The 19,332-nt window shown below is 39.8% G+C and overlaps 1 protein-coding gene across 2 annotated transcripts; it reads right to left on the reverse strand.

Annotated features, from left to right (window-relative positions):
* Nucleotides 1–245: 245 nt before the first annotated feature.
* On the reverse strand, nucleotides 246–17,939 carry LOC110001544 (proto-oncogene DBL). 2 transcript variants are annotated; one of them, XM_065963225.1, is made up of 26 exons: nucleotides 17,632–17,939; nucleotides 15,421–15,555; nucleotides 15,036–15,152; nucleotides 14,655–14,804; nucleotides 14,383–14,507; nucleotides 14,157–14,271; nucleotides 13,848–13,967; nucleotides 12,186–12,377; nucleotides 11,796–11,987; nucleotides 11,528–11,708; nucleotides 11,131–11,219; nucleotides 10,475–10,575; nucleotides 10,264–10,330; nucleotides 9,874–9,989; nucleotides 9,673–9,742; nucleotides 9,453–9,545; nucleotides 9,235–9,327; nucleotides 7,416–7,541; nucleotides 6,681–6,896; nucleotides 6,463–6,555; nucleotides 6,251–6,329; nucleotides 5,950–5,995; nucleotides 3,884–3,981; nucleotides 3,452–3,564; nucleotides 3,131–3,243; nucleotides 246–3,001 (listed from the first exon to the last, which is right to left on the reverse strand). In XM_065963225.1, the coding sequence occupies exons 1-26, from the start codon at nucleotides 17,680–17,682 to the stop codon at nucleotides 2,920–2,922; spliced, it is 2,973 nt and encodes a 990-aa protein (XP_065819297.1). In that variant the 5' UTR covers nucleotides 17,683–17,939; the 3' UTR covers nucleotides 246–2,919. The 2 variants fall into 2 exon arrangements, with proteins under 2 accessions (XP_065819297.1, XP_020512707.2); XM_020657051.2 differs by having other exon boundaries at nucleotides 3,884–4,056; nucleotides 17,632–17,937.
* Between the last annotated feature and the right edge of the window lie 1,393 nt (nucleotides 17,940–19,332).

Consider the following 19,332-nt stretch of genomic DNA (forward strand, 5'->3'; position numbering starts at 1 on the left):
AATAATGACAATGGAAAAATAGCCGATCAGGGGTGGTCTTGATTTAAAATCCGCAGTCTACCGAGTCTGAGACCGAGACAAGACAGAGTAAAAAATGCTTTAGATTCCAAGATGAGACCAAGCCCTTAAAAGAGTGGTCTTGAGACCAAGACTGATTTCCAGTATGACAACACTAGATCCTGAAGCGAATGAAAAACAAATCAAACTGAATTTTGAAGAGAAAAGATCACACCAGTCAGGTTGAGTCAAATTGAATAATACTGTGCTTATATTTAGAAAATAATCATGTACTTTATGCATTATTATACAAGCTTTCACAATGGTTCAAAATATAAAAAAAGTGCAAAATGAGCAAAGTAGCAAACACCAGTTTAAGGTACTGTGGAAAATACAGATTGTAGCCTGACTGAACACATCTAATGATTACTTTTGTTATGTAACAGTTTAGACAGTGTAGGGTGGAATACAAATACAATGTACATTAATTCATCTTTGTTCTTTAAGAGTTGTACTGGATGGACCTTATTTGGACAGAGGTACACTCACTATCAAGTGAATAATGTTTCCATTGTATGAAGTAGGGAAATATTATCTGTGGATATCCAGAGTTAATCTTAGCTTATGTCTCACCACTGTTGATTTATAGCATACAAAGATACAGCTAATACTATAGGGATCTATTCCATCACTTGATAGCAGTGTGTAAATTTCTAACTGTCCAAACTAGTTTTACCATTTAATCAACTATTGTTTAGTGTAAAATTCAAATGTACATTTTCACAGTTAACTGCAGCTGCCTTCTCAAGCTTTTGGTAACTTTACACCGTCTGCTCCAAAGAGATAAACCTCAGTAATCATGGCGGTAAAGTGGCAGTGTGACATAACCACTTCTTGCTCTTTGTTTCAAAGATGCCTCAACAGTCAACGAAAACCAGTCTGGGCAGTTTTAAAAACCAGGCAGTTTAGAATGAATTAAAAGTTTCCATGAATGTCTTTCCTCATTAATCGAGTATTCTGAATTTAAAATAAACATTTCAGGAATCAACACTGTAACTGTAATACTTTGGCGCTACACTACTCTATTTACAGTTACAACCAAACACTGGGCAAAGTTTCCCTGTTGGTGTTATACAGCAGAAAAGCAGCGGTACAGGAAGACAATGCAATAGAAATATGCAGTGATTTGTCCATGCAGAGAAGCAAACAAACAGAAATGTAAAGCTTGTTTGATCTCAGTGTTAACAGTGGTCATAACAGCTGTGTGATGGAAGAGTTTTAGAATTACCACCAATAAAATAAACAATTATGTCAACAAAAATAAGCGCATATTGCAATCAGCAAAAACAACAAATAGGCAAAAGAACCCACTGAGATATATCTGAACAAACGCTGAGTCGTGACAACCACCTGCAGTTACCGCAAATGTAGAAGTCATGTGTTGTTTGTACTGTGTGAATTCTGCAGTGTCTGTCCCATAGAGTTCACCCTTGACCAGGAGCGCTGCATCAACACACTTTATTTCACAGGAAACATGTTCAATTGTTATTGCAGGAAAAACACAAAAGGGACTATAAATGTTTCTGATGGCCCTGCTCAAATTCGCTTTGTCACAAGACAAACAAAAAGGCCAACTAGATTGCAGCCACATTCATAAGTACTTCTGTGCTTTTCCTGCAATGATATAATGAAAAAATGAAATCATCACATGAAAAGATCTATAGAGGGTTCACATTGATATTTTCATGTATACATCTTTAACCACCACACCCAAAGTGACAAAACAAAGTGCAGAGGCTGTAAGGAATGACGAGACCTGTAATATCTTCACTCACGCAATAGCAAGTGTGCGTATTACACGTCCCTTAGTATACTACAAAGTACAAACTTTGCACACAATATGCATAAATGGAAAAAAAGATTTGTCATTTGCAATCTCTGAAATCCTTGCTTGTACATCTATGTTGGTCCTTAGAGCAACATTTCAATATTGTTGAAATAATGTTTGCTGTTGGTTTTACTGAACACAATTTTACTACCTCATCATTTAAAAAAGCAAACTGGCATGTATAGTGCAAAATGTGTCCAGATCAAGAAGGACGTCCTGGCTTTTGTAATATAGCACTGAACATACATTGCATTGGGACTTATAAATTCTTTTTTTTTTTTAAATTTCACATAATAGTATGCAGGTAATGGTTTTAGAATGCCTTCCTTGGCTCGCTTCATTCCATCATTATCACCACCTGACAGTTTCTGAGTTTTTGTTTTTGCCACTAAAAGATAAAGGAACCAATTTTGGTTCCCTGCAACATCACATGCACACCCTCTAAAGATGTAGCTGGTTGATCAAACATGTAAAGCTTATTACATGTAGAGCTGTTTGGCACATGTACAGTGATGATATGTTAGAAAGCATAGACACAAGTCCTGTGATTTTTTTATAAGAAAGTAGAAATGATAAGAGTGATAAACAAGTCATTTTTATGTTTGGATGATGTCCCCTGTTCAATGCGTTTTGCCATAATCAACCATATTCCCTTTAAGTAAGCATGAAATGACAGAAAACGTAAAATTAGGCTTTGGTTGTTGTGAGGTCCCACATGTGTGCTTTGTATTGTTACATTCTTATCTGAGGTCCGCTCTGTAGTGTACAGCTTTCTGAGGTGAAAGAGTCACAGTCCATTGAGGACAAAAATATATGATGGATGTGCTTCAATATGATGGTCGGATGAAAGTCTCAGCAAAGTCAAATGCCATTTGACTTCTGAAGTTGATGGAGTGATTGTCTGTGTGGTTGTTAGTGTGTGTGTGTGTGTGTGTGTGTGTGTGTTTGTTTAAACAGGTCTATAAAGAAACAGTGAGCCCTGTAAGCAATCTTAACAGGAGGAATCACACAGGCTTTATCTATCCAATTGGCTCTCAGCAGGTCTCTCCCAGAATCCGGTGCAAGTCCTCAGGTAGAACACGCCCTTCTTCACCACGACTTACATTCCTCACCATCCTGTGATAACACACACACACACACACACAAAACACACACACACAAAACACACGCACACACAAAACAAATTAAAATTTTCATTTATAGTGGTCTGGTATTAAAATTTCTGAAACAAGTTGTCTATTTTACCACATTCCCGACACTTCCTCATGAAGCAGCTGGATGACATCACCAGAGTTGAAGATGATGTCATCGGTGCTGGCCATGCTGCTCTCCACCATGACCCTGTACCTGCCCGCCACCTGTAGATCGGTAGAAAAGACAAGACAAGTAGACTCAGGTGAACAGTTCATTTTTATATTTTTCCGTTCAAGCAGAAACAAAAACAGACAAGGAAGAAGGAAATGAAAGGCCGTACCTTCATGTTAGGCTCAGTGTTTACACATTCAGAAGGGACATTACAATATCTTTAACAGATCTAGCTTTGTCATGACAGTTAGAAAATCTCACAAGAGGTGAAGGTTGATCCTCTTCATCTGAGTCGGATATGTTGGAGAGGTCTGTTGCACCCCAGTCCTCCAGGCCATCACAGATTGCCACTGAGTGTGCAGGAACAGGCCAAGCTGCGGGCGACAAGACTGCTGAGACAACTATGAACCATATCTTTCACTCTTTACTGCAATCTCCTTTCCCTATATATGTTTCCACTGTCGGAAAGAAGAAGTATTTCACAGTTCATTCAAGCCTTCAAGATAAAGTACTATTCCTTTATATTGTGTTAATTATCCCATTAAAATAAACCTTTACATTTTTAGGCCAATTGATCAAAACAAGCCAATGAAATTAAAGTGTTAAGAAGAGGAAATAAAAAAGATTTCCTTAAAAATGTGATGCTACAAAAATGTGGGAAATAATTATCCTTAAGACAAATCAGTGACTCACTGCGTCGAGGTGAGTGAACCACAGGGTCCGAGTGGGCGGGGCTAGTGTGTACTGACTCCTCCCCTCTGTGTTTGTAGGAGTGGGTTGTTGCTGAGGAGCTGTGAGGAACAGGGAGACACGCTGAGCAGCCTCCCACCGATGCTCCGCCCCATGACACACATATCTCTGATGCACTTAACCCATCACCATGGGAACAAGGCACAACCACAACAAACAAAAACAAAAAAACAACAACAACATCCACCGTGTCACAAAACTCATCCACATTCTGTAAAATAAAACAGCATTCCAGTAATATCACAATCACATATATTTCAGCGTCTGAGTTCAACGGTTGTTGGAGTTTATAACACAAGTATCAATTTTATCAGAGATTGCTGAAATACATGGAAACATTTTTGGGAGAAAAAAATCATCCTGCCATCAAATCAGGCCTTGAGAAAACAGCATTTGCAAATAATACAAAGTGTGGTTTACCCCGTTTTAAATGTTAGATGGGGAGAAAATGTTGCATTGTCCCAAGAATAAATAAAAAAAATACAGACAATGGGAGGTAAATATTTTAAATTCACTTAATATCTTTTAGCAAGCCTATCTACTACATTATTATTTACAAATGCTATGTGACTCACACAAATGTAGAAAAATAATTTAAAAAGTGACAAACATTCACAGCAATCTCATCCTCCATCTGTTTTTAAGAGTAAAAAAAACCTCATACAGCATATCTGATTATTCTATTCTCAAAACAATGAACTTTATGATATGATAAATTGATCTATATAAATGCTAAGACTGATGTATTTTTATTGTAAACACATCTAATGAAAAGACCCAAACAAGCAACCTGTTAGTCTATAGCTCTGTGCTGTTTGTTGCCCTCAGGGCCCAAGCCTTTTGTTTTATGATGAAGATTACAATCTCTTCAAATCTAAAACAACTTTACATTAGTTCATTTTCAAAGAGATGAATTCCTTGGTATCTACAGCTACAGAGCACTGTGTGAGAAACACCAAAATAACACTGCAGTGCTCATGTTCATGGTGAAGAGCGAACATGCCAATATAACAAACAGTGTGACTCACTGTCTTGTCAGTGTTTTTTCTGGCAAGAATAAAGGTTAATGCTGCGGACAAACGCTGGTCTAAAAGTTGGACTCCACAAGCAGCACTTGTTAGGGTCAACGGATTGTTGGTTTTAATCTTTTTACTATATGTGTTAAAATGTAACATGTATCACATTACCAAGCTTAAGGCAACATGGGCTTCAAATATTTCACCAAAATGAAACCATGCATCTGCCTCCTGAGTTAACAACAAGTTTGTATCGTGAAGACCAGAAGACCCAGTCTGTAATTGAAATGATAACATGCCAGCATGCTATCAGTAAACAAAACAGAGGTATCTCAACAAAAACAGCACAATAACCCCCAAAATTCCAATTCTAGGCTCAAATATTGACACTATCCTGGAAACCAATACTTTTATACACTACAATGTATCACGAAAAATATTTAAGATCTTGGAAAATATCTAATATTATTGCAATAACTTTTAATTGAATTACACTTTGATAGTAAAATCTTAAGAATCATCAAACATGTTCATCCAATTCATTGAGTCACCCAATAAAATAGCTTTATCACAAAATGAATGACGTGAATTTCAAGCACACCTGCTGAACTCTTGAAGGTAACATGAACTGTTCAAGCAGCTAAATCTCTTAGCAGGCAGGTCTCACTCATGGTCAGCTGGTTCTCAAACCATCTAATCAGGGACTGGATCGCTCTCTCCATGGTGCTGAATTCAGCAGTTTGAATTTCAGCACCACAGACACTCAAATGAATTAAAGATCTCAGGGGTGATGACAAATATGCCAATTCATCCCCAAAACACACTACTCAAGCATATTCATTATTCAGCTCTCATCCTAATGTGCCATTTTTTAAATACATTTTTGAATTTAGACTGGATTGAAAGTTAGCGGACACATTCACTGCACCACATACAAAGAGGTCAAGCGCTGACAAACAGGATGATAGGGGGGGGTCATGCAGAGAGAATTACCTGTCAGAGATAGGGTTGTCTGAGAGTGGAAGAGAAGGAGTCTCATCTGAGAAAAGGTGAAGAAAGGAGGGAGACAGTAACATGTCTTAAATACTGCAATGTCAGATCATCCACTAAAGTACTTGTCTTCAACCCAAGACCTTCATAGGCAGTACATTTAAACCACTATATATATATATATATATATATATGTGTGTGTGTGTGTGTGTGTGTGTGTGTGTGTGTGTGTATATATATATATATATATATATATATGTGGCAGTATCCCAAGGCAGGGAAGTAATAAAGCAGAAAGAGAAACCTTGACGTAGTTTCTGCTGGTTGGTGAGAATTTTTCGAATCTCTGTCAGCCAGGCAACTTTGACCTCCACTGTGGGGGCCTGGATTGACAAGCGCACACACACAAATTCAAAAAGGAGTCACATTAAAAACCATGAAGCAAACGATGACGGTGACAAAACTGACACTGCAATAAACCAGGAAATATAAAATTGAAAGAAAAAGATGAAATACCTGAACTATGTACACTACTTCTCTGCCACTGTACCAGATTTCAAATTTCTTCACATCTCCTTTCACAGTCTCTGTGATTCCCACTGCACTCATCTACAGTGAAAGAAAAAGGTTTTTACATTTCATAATCCCCACAATACTCATTTCCTTCAAGGATTGCACAACAATATTCAGAGTTAGCGTAGCATGTATCCAGGAGGATCCAATAAAGGCTGTACTCTGAGGCAGGATTTGAAGCTGTAAAAAGGCGTCCTGTCGTGAGAGTCCTCGTCTCTGCGCTTGCAGAAGAGGAGGGCGTAGTCGTAGAGGAAGAGATGTCTCTGCATGGGCTTGAACCGGGCCATCTCCTTCATCCGCACTGCTGCCCTCTTATGGCTGATCCATACACTGAAGCCCCCCTGCATCACTACTCGGCCCAGCTGATGGAGGTCACCCTGGGACAGACGGACAGAGACGACAGTAACAGAACTCAAAGGCTCCAACAAGTGAGAAATGTATCACTTTATATAAATATATTTAAGAAATTCTGAATTTTATAGCAAAACTACACCATATAGAATGTATATCTGCATAGGAAACTTATTGTGCTTTGCCTTAAATCAAGTAGCAATATAAATAAGATGTATGATATATACGAATAGATTTCTGTCTGTGTTTGGTTCATATGTGTGTGTTGTTGTTATTTGGAACCAAATTAGTCTTTGACAGTTTTGTTTTGATGCCTTTAATTGTTTCAAGCAGAAAAAGCATTGAAGATAGGAAACGATTAGACATATTTATTTACATTTCTTCTTTGAACAATTTGCATTAGAGTCTATACACGTTAGCTAGAGCTGGGTTTTTTAAAGTTATACTTGACATTTTTTTTGTTGGTATATAATTTCATTAACTGTCTTTTTTCTTTTTTCAGAGAAGACAAAAGAAAAGAATCCATCGATTTCACTGGTTGGTACCTGATATCCGGTGATGGCTATCTGATGCATCGAGTCGTTGACAGACTTCAGCAGCTCCAGCATGGAGTTCACAGCTTCCTGCAGTTCACATCGAAATCTCTCCTCTGTGCAGTGTTTCAACAGCTCCTGAAGATAGAAGTAGTCACAGTTCACAGGTCAGTGTTTTTTTTTTTATCCAGTCTGCATTAGTGTCTGACTACAAGATTGTCTGTGTGTACAAAAAAAAATGTGTCTAGCTCAACAGCTCGAATATTCTTATTATTTTTAGTCTGTGTCTGTTTGAAAGATCTTCCCTTCTACTTAACTGTTCTTTATTTTTCTGCATATAAGTGTTCATGCCTTACATGATGTAACTGTGTTGATAGCTTAGCTCGTTTTGATATCGTCTTTTTATTCATTCACCAATCTGGATTCAATGTTTATTTTTCATAGAAAGACGAAAAACTTTTCTTAATAGAACAATAAACCCCACTACATTGAACTCCACTACATGACTTCTGATTTAGACACTTCTTGTAAGGGATGAATCCTCCTGACTTTGATTATCTTGTGATTTCTACTCAAGCAATACTATGATATAAATTAATACATTTGAACCCCTTACTGTGAATTCGGCCCATCATGTTCAGCTTGAATTTCTACTTGAATTTTTACTTTTGGCTTGATTTTATGATCAAATACCTGCAAAAATAAAAAACTGTCGGCTGTGCCAATGTTAGCATGCTTCCATGCTACAATAAGATGTGAACAACATTACAGTCTCAACGTGCTGCAGACATGGCTTTAGACTTTTTCTCTTTGTACCTTTGATTAAATGTAGATAATATGCTTCTTTTGATAAGCATCTTTGTAGTGCCTTAATTAAAGCAATTCAAAGGTATGACATGCTGATAAACTTTGCTATCCTGCGACCCAGACTATTCTCCAGATGATTGTCCTATTTGCTTTGTCGGATATGTCTGCCCCTCCTGTTCAAAAATATTTTCAACAAACATGATACATGTTAGGACACACACTACTACTCTACCATTCTACAATTCACTTAGAAGACGCTTTTGTCCAAAGCGTCGTTCATCAGAGAGTAAGTACAACACAAGGAAGGATCTAGAGAGGAGGAAACAAAGTCAGTGAGTGCATGAACAGCTTTAAGTCCGATCGCACACAGGTGCTGACAGGCAGAGCACAGAGGAACTGGAACATGTGTAAACATGCAGACGTAAAAACATTTAGGCAGTGACGTTTCTGTATCAAAAACTGATGCCAATGCAGTGGTGCAAAACAACGGAAGTTCCAAAACTGACTTTAGAATTACTTCCAAAGCCAATGAATCCCCATTAGAGCCCATTTGAAAATGCCAATTTTAGACCAAAAATATTTCTGTTTACAGCCTGGTACAAAAAAAGGTTTCAGTCTCTATAGCTCATTTCTTTATTGGTAAAAACTGAACAGATTCATTATTTTTATAAAGCATACATATTTGCTTTATTATGGGCATGGCTGAGTAGATGGCTGGAGGATGTTGAAGGTTTTTGCCAGGAGGCTTAAGGTCCGTCTCAGCTCTACCTCATTGCCTGTTCCTAGATTGATCAAAAGTTAAGTAAATATAACATTTCCAATATGGCCATCGCAATCGTCAGGCTTCAGAAAGAAATGGATGATGTCACTGAGACTTCAACCATGTCTTATACAGTTTAGGGGGAAAAAAAACAGTTTTCCTATTTAGAGGGTCCTAGGCTGCTTCAGGCGTCACTAAACTAGCTTAGAATGTTACCGTGTTCGCAGAGTTCCTAGAAGCCTTCATCAATGATAAATGCCAAACCTTGAGTAGCAGCTGGTACTTGGTCAGACGTTGGACGGGTTTCAGGAGGTAAGAGTCCAGACCCAGCTTGTGGTCCAGCTTCATCTGGCACTCCTGCAGAGACAGAGAGAGAGATGACTGCACTGACTGTGCCTCCAATCAGCATCAATCCAAATTACTTTTACACCAAAAGTGTGGGACATTAAGGAGATCATTACAAATGATTGGGCTGCAATTACCTGGAAAAACAGCGAATCAGAGCACTGTCTCCACAGGAGATCAGAGCGAGGCTTGTTTTGGCAGTAACGCTCATACACCTTGAACTTCTCTTTCTGCTCATAACAGAAACACATGAACACACATAGACACACACATATACTGTACATATCCTTAGACTTAGATATGTCATAGAATATCTTGAAACACAAAGTTGTCTTGTAAGCCTTCATGTTTCCTTACCCGCCTCAGGAAACATGCCCCCACCCTTTCCGGCCTCTCCAAGCAACCCTGCAGATCTTGGAGGAAGATCCTGAGTGGTGAATCCGAGAGGGAAATTAAAAGGAGTTGGATTGGCATGAAAAGATCAAGAGACGAGGACAACTGTGTGACAGCTTGTGAGCTCCGTGTGAGTGTGTTTGTGTGTGTGTATGCGTTTCATGCCTGCTGTGGAACTGGTAAATCTCCGGCATGTTGCCAAACAGAACGTCCTTCTGGCTGCGCAGAGCTGAAGGAAGTAGATTAGACATGGATGGATCCTCCATTTCTGCCCTGTAGCCCTGAGGAGAGGAGAGGAGAGGAGAGGAGAGGAGAGGAGAGGAGAGGAGAGGAGAGGAGAGGAGAGGAAAGAAGAGGAGAGGAGAGGGGAGGGGAGGGGAGGGGAGGAGAGGAGAGGAGAGGAGAGGAGAGGAGAGGAGAGGAGAGGAGAGGGACAAAATGGCAACATTGTGAGTTAAAATTTAGCAAGGAACCTTTCTTAAATGTATCTAGTTCCCTCGTAAAACCTTCTGCCCCCTGCTGTAAACTGTCATAAAAGTGTTTTAATAGACTCACCAGAAGAACTGCGAGTAGTTCGTCTACATAGATCCTCTCTGTAGCAATCAGTTCCTTCATTATATGGCTATAAAATGAAAAGACAACATGTCAATGACACAGTGCACACTGATTCATTTGCTCCAGAATGCATCATAAGACAAAGCTGCAGGAGAGTCTAAGGTGAAGCTTCAGGTAAATGATGACGTGGTAGAGGTTTTTAATTTCTCACCGTGTCACTTGCTCTGGATTGTCCTCTGTCTCTGATTCTGTTTCTGTAGTGGATCCGTACAAACAGCTGCGATTGCCTTGGAAATCATGCATCACCTCGATCTAATAGAACAAGCAGAAAGCGAATATGTCAGCTTTGAGCCTCAGACACATTTGTTGGACAGGTTAAGGGTCATTTTAATAAACAATAAGGACATTGATTTACTAGTATAATAACTTTAGATGATGACCATTAAAATGTTACATAAGTAAACAAACGTCGGAAAAAGTCTAAGCACTGACAAGTAATTCCAAACCGTTATAACTGTAGAAAACCTATATGCCTGTAAAAAGCATTTTCAAAGAAAGCTGTATTTGTTGCTATCTGTGAATAGAATATTGACTTGTACAGCGCTTCTCTAGTCTTCTGACTACTCCAAGCAATTTTCACTATACAGTATGTCACGTTCACCAATTCACTGCTATGTTAACCATTAATCAGTTTTAACTAATTAAATGTATACACATTCAAAGCAATTTGTGGTTCAGTGTCCTGCCCAGGGACAATCCGACATGTGACTGCAGGAGCATTTCACTTTAATATAACAAATGATCGCCCCATTGTGATGCTCATCATTGTAGAGAGTGTTTTCACTGTGAGGTTAAAAACACACTCCCCTTAGGTTGGCTGCTGTTCCTCCTCGCAGATCTCTTGCCAGGAAGCAGGTCAAAGGAGAACTTAGAGTTCAGGACGTTAAAGTCTACACCTGTGGAGAGAGTCACACAAATACAACCAGTGATAACACAGCTTAGACATATTGTGGGCAAAAAACAACAGAAGAGTAAATGTCAAATGGCATTAGAAGTGAGTACAGGGGAGAAAAAAAGTGAGATTTAGGCTTACAAGAATGAAGATTAGATGACATTATAACAGATAGGCAGATTGCCTGGCAGATCTAGATATATATATTTCCCTTAAATAAGGTATTTTCTCCTGCTTTTACTGTCAGAGTCTTCAAAATAACTCTTTAAAACAAGTTATATGGGAGAGAAGAGCCTTTGTTGGGGGATGTACCATGTTTGGGGGAGAAGAGGGGTGACTTGCAGCGCTGTAAGGTCTGTTCCGGTTCTGGTCTGGGGGCCACCAGCTGAATCGGTCTGACCTGAACATCAGCCAACTTCCTCAGACACTGCTCCCTGTTTCTTATCATGGACTGCATCGAGTTCAGCTTCTCTGTCACCATGGAGATCTGGGACTAAAGACAAAAGACGGAGCGTTTAATTTTTTTAGTGAGTTGTGGGTGAGTGCTGTGAGCGTTCGTGTCAGTGGCAGCGTGTGTAACCTGCAGCTGTGGGCTGAGTACAGCTTCAAACTCCAGGCTCAGAGTGTCCTGACTGTTTTTCAGTGCAGAGGGCGCCCTCTCCTGGTGACAGCTCAGGTACTGCAGTGCCTCCTGAGCTCCCTCCCTGGTTTGAAACTTGTCCACCATTTGACTGGCCAGAAGATAGGCGCCCTCGTCACACCATCGCAGGGCCTGCACACATGCACACAAATCAAAGACACAATACAAGTGAACACCCATGCAAAGATTTAATTTCTAAGGAATACGTTCACTAAAGTGTGACAGGGTTCATGTGTTTTTCGTTTTCAGGGTCTTATGCTCCAACAACAAAGCAACGAACTTCAGTAATTTTGCGTTTGTTTGCGTGTCATTGCGTGTGTGCACATTTACCTCCTCAAGGCGGAGCAGCAGGTCTCGAGCTCGATTGAGTGAGGCCCGCTTGGTGCGTATGGCAATGGTGATGACATCACAGTGATGCCGCAGTTCATTGCAGCGCTGGACGATGAGCGCCAGGGCATAGTGGTGGTTAGCTGCCAACTGGTGGCCGTGCAGGATCACCACCTGTGCACGAGCCATCTCCTCCTGGTCCACAAACACAAATCACATTTTTATTTTGTACGTGGGGGTGCCTGCTCTACCAACTGAGCAAAGCAGCACCGCCACATCAAGGTTTTGGTAAGATATCATCAAGTTACACCTTGTTTTATTTGAGTATCATTTAAAATGTTTTTTTTGGTTTGGTTTCATTTCCAACTAATCCAAAACTTTCTGGTCAAAAAAGACAAAGACAGGAGGGCTTTGTAAAACCCAAAAGATTTTGAGAGGAGGTACACAAATTACATATAGTGAGTTTTACATATTACTTAATTTGAATCATCTTAATGTTGAGTACCATTAGTGGGCCAAATAGCACAAGACTATTTGCTTTTCTAAATGTCTTATTGTTTGTATTGGTCACATTTAGGGTTGCCAACTTTATTCTAAGTATTTTGTTGGGAGCTCAGTGCCACAGCGGTGTGGGTATGACGTGTGAATGTAGTGTTTATGTAAGCAATGTGAATTTAGTAGTAGTAGTAATGTAGTATAAAAAAACTGTATGGACGCTTATTTTAATGTTGCTCCTATTTTCCCCCAAAAGGACCCCTTTACTTATAAATTAGAGCAAAGACCGCCATCTGACAATAATTTCAGATATTTTATTACAGAAAGTGAATGAAACTATGACTATAAAAAATGTCACATTCTGTCATTGTGTTAATTAAATGAAATTAGGCTATGAAAGTGAAAATGAATGATTCCACTTTTGAACCCCCTTATTGACCTCTGAACGTCCTTGGACCCTGATTTGAGAACCACTCTAATAGTCTTAAAATAAATAATAAGATAAATCACAGGTTAGAGTGCTTTTGATGCTGCATGTATATCTGATGTAGGGGGGAGGGGCTATGATTGGACGGCAGGTGTCACTTGTGTGATCAGTGCATGATGGGCTACTGGCTGTGTCTGATGTTCTGATCTAGGATCAGTAAAGTGTCGTCTAGTGATACAGAGAAGTTACGCCAGTACGGGACAAGGTGTGTCCCGCAGGGGACGAATCAATTTAGTTCCAAATACAGGATGTCCTGGCTAAGACGGGACAGTTGGACATCCTATAGGCACCTTTCTACTTTATTGGTATTATTGGTACTAAGAATAGAAGTATGTATAATCTGCTGTAATTGCTGTTGCAGGCATTGCGGTACCAATGAGTCTAGTTCTTCTTGAGGCTTCTGCCTTTTTTTCCTTGCCACTAATGCCAATGACTTGCTCATGGTGGATCCTTTTCCAATAATCAGAATTTAGAATTGTATAGCAAGAGTGCAGTCTAGACCTGATCTACATGTGAAGTGTCGTGAGATAACCTTTGTTGTGATTCAGGGCTTTACAGGTTAAAAATCTATTTATGAATTATTGAAGACTAGGGCATTAAAACTCCTTCTACTTTAGTAATACATTTTCTTGCACTCTGTTTAAATTCTAATCATGTGCATGTTGTGTATTTGGATGTGTGACCTGAGCGTGTGTGTCCAGTGTCTCCAGGTCTCTCAGCAGCTGCTCTGTCTGGACCACAGTGTTTCCAGCAAAGGCGATCTCCTTCTCCTGGTCAGTGAGTCTCTCGAGCACCTCATCCATCTACATACAGACACACACACACACACATACACACACACACACACACACACACACACACACACACACACACACACACACACACACACACACACACACACACACACACACACACACACACACACAAGCACATCACATACAATCATCCCTGTAGTATGACAAACTTAGCGTCTATATTAGCAATCATCTCACCTGCTGGAAACTCAGTTCATAGTGCAGCAGCTGGAGGTACTGCTGCAGCTTCAGGTGGTGTTTCTCAAAGAAGCCATCAAACGCCTCCTCCATGTCTCTGAGCTGCGCCAGGAGCCTAAAACAAAAGACACTCAGACATTAAATAAAAACAGAAGATAATCTTAATCTTTCCTGTAATTCTGGTTTGTCTCTAATAATACTCTCAGGGGTCATCTTATTTCAGCACCTCTGGACAGTGTCCATGTCTCCTTTTATTTCCCTCTCCTCCTCTACATCTCTCTTAGAGGCCTTGACAGTTTCTAGATTCGACAGCAGCAAGCGGCCCTCTTTCAGCACATTCCTGATATCGTCCTGAAACGACCAGACAAACAAGAACAATAGACAGATGAACACATTAAACCAGAGCTATATCAACAAAATAAAGAGACATAGACATTCAATGCAAAAAATGCAAGACACAGAAACAAAAAGAGAGAGAGTGGGAGAGAGTATACGTACCTTCATCTGTCGGTATCGATGTGTGTGTGAGTGTAGCAGGAACTCGATGGCATTGGCTTCGTCTGGAAGCTCAGTCTCAGACAGCTCTGAACCAAAGCCCTGCAGCAGCTGGGCGATCTCCTTCACCGTCACTGCAAAGGTCTCAATAGCCTGCTCCCAAACACAACATTTCACACATAACAAACAGACACATGAACAAACACTGACAATTCTGATTCATGTGCACAGTCGTCGTTTAATCTTAAAACTCTTAAATACAAGAACAGAAAAGGTGTTTATTGCGACTGCTGTTTAATAAACCTGGAGTATTGACACTGTTTGAGTCTTAAGTTTTGCTTCTTGTGATGTTTATTTTGTCAGACACACATTAGAGGTGCTTACCGTGCGGAGGACAATCCAGTCGCTTTGACAGTACTCCACTTTGGCAGTGAAATCTGAAGTCAGGTGGTTTTCATCAATGTAGCGCAGCAGCTCACCCACTGAACGCAGCATCACCACCTACAAACAAAGACACACAAGGGCGTCTACTGAAACAGCCCCCCTGGCAGGTACGAGAATATGTTTCACCTTTTTGGCAAATAAAGACTTAAAATTGATCCAATTCAGGAAAACAATGTTTTATTATGTTGGCTGCATGCAGTTGGCAGTGTAAGGTTATTGTTGACATAAGAAGAGAGAAGATGGAGAGGAAGGCCATGTGTAGACTCAAGAAGAGATTTTTTTTGTATTAAGAATTTTCTCTTATTAGTTTTCCACACACTCTCACCGGCATTTTCAACAGGAAGTCATCCTGGCTGAAGCGGAAGCCCAGGTCAGTGCTCGAAGATGGACTCGGGGTGGTGCTCAATAGGCCGCTGGGGCGGAGCACCAGGACCAAATGCAGATTGCCTGGAAATGAGGTCTGAAAGAGTAAGATGTGCATCATTTAGAGAGATGAGAAGAGGGCTTTATTCAAAAAATTCTAAAAACAGTCAATTCAACCAACTCACCATTAAAGAAAATACTTCTGTGTGTATCGCACATCATCTACAATTTTCAAAAATGTTTATTTACAAGTTATTAGCTATTCCCATATGGAGTAATGAATAGGAATCAATCAAGCATCAGACCGATTTGTCCCTTAATAGGAAGGGTTCAAAATAAGGAACACAGTTTCACATTAATTCATTTGGGGGAAATGACTTGTGAGAGAGTGGTAATCTGAGTTGTATGGATTCACAGTGCAGAGTAAAGAGTAAAGCGTAGGACAAAAACAGGTTACCTGGTGTCAGTCAGAACAGCTGACAGCTGGATGCTGTTAGTCTTGCAGTCCAGCAAACCTCAACACAGCATCAGCATGTCTAAGCGTCAATCTTGAGTTAACAACTCAGCTCCTCGGACTGCCTCTGCTGTTTCCTTTCCTTTTCCCTCACTTTCCCATCTCTCTACAAACACAGAGCTGTTCAAACACCATCTTTCAAGGACGTTACAGATTCAGCACTAGCCTTAAAATCTCTTCTCTTGCTATCTTACAGTTTGAATAATTCCCCTTTTCTTTTGTTCCGTTCATGTGCTTATCTAGACATCTAGACATGTCTCTGATAAGCACATTTTCAAAAATCACTGAAATACTTTGCTGTATTTTTCTCATTTCAAATCTTCACACTGGGAGACTTATTGCGTAATGTAGTACAATCAATTAACAGCCAGTCATTTGTGTCCAATTCCCTCCACTCAGGACAAGAGTGTGACAGATAATTGATGATAACTGAGCAGACAACTAATCAAGTGATCAATCTACTGTGAGGTTACTTCCTCATTCACTTATGCCATAGTTTCCCATATTATTCTTGCCAAGTTAACTGGAACTGTGTTGTTGATGCTACACTGCTTTCTGCATTTGCAGCTATAATGTAAACAGTGGCACATGTTTAAACAATACAGTGTAGATAGAAACATGCTATTACAATGGTCTTGCTCTCAGTTTCAGCACAAAAGTTTCAGGGTCAATATGGGCGTTCAGTACCAAAACTACAGGAGTCATCTTTTAGAAGGCCCATTTCAGAATCGTTATGTTTCTGGATTATTATCATTGATGCACTTATGCAACAATCTTAATCTGATTTTGATAACTTTAAATAGTGCTATGCAGTTGAAACGTCAACAATAATGTATCATTATCTACTAGTTTTCTGATATTTTTTTTATTTTAAAGTGTGGATTTCAAACATAACTTAAGTTATTCAATAAATGTGGTGCAGTAAAAAGTGAAATATATTCTTTCAAAGTGTGTGCAGTATAAGTATGAAGAAGCATGAAGTGAAATTCTCATGTAAAGTACACAACTTAAAAACTATCCAAAGGACAGTAGTTAAGTAAAAGTAAGTAAGTAGTTACATTTATACATAGCTACATTTCACCTTCAGTAGCCTACTGACGTTTGTGTGAGTTAAAAAGTCCCAAGTCATCAACATGAACCTGGATCTTCACTCCTACAGCAGCCATTATAAATGGTAATGGATGAGTGCAGACTTGTCAGAAGCTCTTCATGACATTCCGCTTCTTTGAGATCTGTGGGCATTGAAGAGGCTATCTGACACATATTCCTAAATCAGTTACATAAAGCTGCAAAACTTGAAACACATTCCACAGTAAGGCTACAGACTGCAGTGCCAAACCTAGTGCTGCCTCTTACTGTTCTGCAGTCCAAACAAACACACGCACACAAACGCGGCGCGCACATCTCGTTTGTCATTGGCCTGTCCCGGTCCCCCCCCCCTCCCCCCCACAAAGACTTTTAACATTGAACTGCGATCTGAATCCTACTATTCTCTAAACCGGGAGCTATTTCAGGTATCCGCTGCAGTTTGCACTGTACTGAAGCGCATCCCAGCCTCTGTGTCGCAGTACTGAACTGTCCTCAGAACAGCTCGTCTCTCCTCTGCTGCAGTATCCTCACCGCCCCATACAAAGCCTCCCACCTCCCGTCGAAGCTTACCGCTGCCCGGCGGAGACGGGGGAACCCCCACATCGGGTTGGACTCGGCCATGGCTCTTAGCGCTCTCTCTCCCCTCTTCTTTCCGGACGCAGGAAGTCTGCAGCGGGACTTGAGGTGTAGGTAGCGAGCAGCCGCAGCGATGGCACGCTAACCTTACACTGCAGTGTCCGGGCGGGCCGAGCAGCGTGGAGTGCACCTCAGCACACTCACTTCTCCTCTGGAGCAGGATGATAGTGGTGATGATGCTGGTGGGGTGTGTTGCGTTCACCTGACGTCAAAGCCAAAATAAAGTGTCACGCTGCACCAGATGAGCTTTTCGGATAGGCTATAACCGAAGTGCGCAATTCAAACTAAGACAAAACTAATGTAGCCTGTTATTGCCACCAATTGAGAAGGTGCGAAATGTGAATCTCTTCCTGGTGCTTCGAAATATCGTAACTAAAATTAGCCTTACACTTTTTAACTTGAATTTCTTTGCTGTTTGTTTAATTTCCATACAGATAATTTGCTGTTGGTTGGAAAATGCAAGGAAAGTATAGCTTATAGGCAATTGATTATACATTTAAAGGTATCCATTAGGTGGCGCTTCGAACTCAGGGAAGTGTCAAACACTTTCGGATAACCTCTTTTTTTTTTTTAATTAAAAGGTCAAATGTGACCTTTTGGCTCCGTCGTAAAAAGAAAACAACAGCAAAAAACCACACGCATTTTTGAAGCCATTAACATTTGCATGAAATACTGACAACAGAACGGCTTTATTATTATGGTTAGAGACCATTGTTGAGGTTTTGATGTCTTATTAATATATTACATAAACAAAATAGCCTTAAATAGACATGACTTTATCAGATGTAAAGATGTAAAGTCCTTAGGTTTAATTCTTTTATGAGGTTAACAGTCAAACACTCAACTAATCTGCTGGATCAGGGCTGTGAGAGAGTTCATGGGATTAAATAGACAATAACTGCTCAGGACACTGACTCCATTTTTCTACTGAGACCCAACCATTTCAAAACACTGGGGAGAGCTGAGATAAACAAAATTAACATACAAATCTCTTGGCTAAAGTGTCCATAAAATGTTATTATATTGTTGACCCTGTCCTGTCACTCATTTGGAGAAGCTGAAATATGTTTAAAAGACTTTTAACACTAGATTTGGATATACGAGCTCACAGCACAAAAGGTTTTGATCAAATTCATATATTGTAATTAAACTGTATATTCACACGTTAATGAAATAAAACAAAAAAAATAACATGGAATAAACCATACATGTATTTAATAGGCCTATTTGCTTTAAAGCAAAGGTATTAACAACAATAAGCCTCAATATTGACAAGAAGTTTTTTTTCATCCTGACATATGCCAACATTCTGCTCAGTGGATTTAGATGACATCTTTTATTGACATTCATGGTCTACAGATTAAGTATCCCTCAATGTCTTTAATTAATTTATTATTTATTGTATTGCACATAACAGAACAATAATTATAGATTAATAACAAGAGACACAATACATAGGCCTAATTGTTAGGAATTTAACAGAACAACAACAATAACTTCAGAGAGAAATGTGCAAGAGGAGCCCTGCTAATGTCAAACATGTAACACATAGACAAACAATAAAGGTAGTCCAAGCAAATATACCATATAGCTAACCATAACCCATACTCAGTAAGGTGTATATAAAAGAAGAAA

The sequence above is a fragment of the Labrus bergylta genome, chromosome 14 (assembly GCF_963930695.1).
Source record: "Labrus bergylta chromosome 14, fLabBer1.1, whole genome shotgun sequence".
NCBI lineage: Eukaryota > Metazoa > Chordata > Actinopteri > Labriformes > Labridae > Labrus > Labrus bergylta.

Bases quoted from the DNA above. Each gene is read 5' to 3' on its own strand.
- LOC110001544 (XM_020657051.2), bottom strand. From the start codon at position 17,682: ATGGCCGAGTCCAACCCGATGTGGGGGTTCCCCCGTCTCCGCCGGGCA. The intron at 9,990-10,263 runs GTGAGTCTATTA...TCCTCTCCTCAG, and splicing joins AACTACTCGCAGTTCTTCTG to GGCTACAGGGCAGAAATGGA. The intron at 3,565-3,883 runs GTGAGTCACTGA...TGTCGCCCGCAG, and splicing joins GGTTCACTCACCTCGACGCA to CTTGGCCTGTTCCTGCACAC.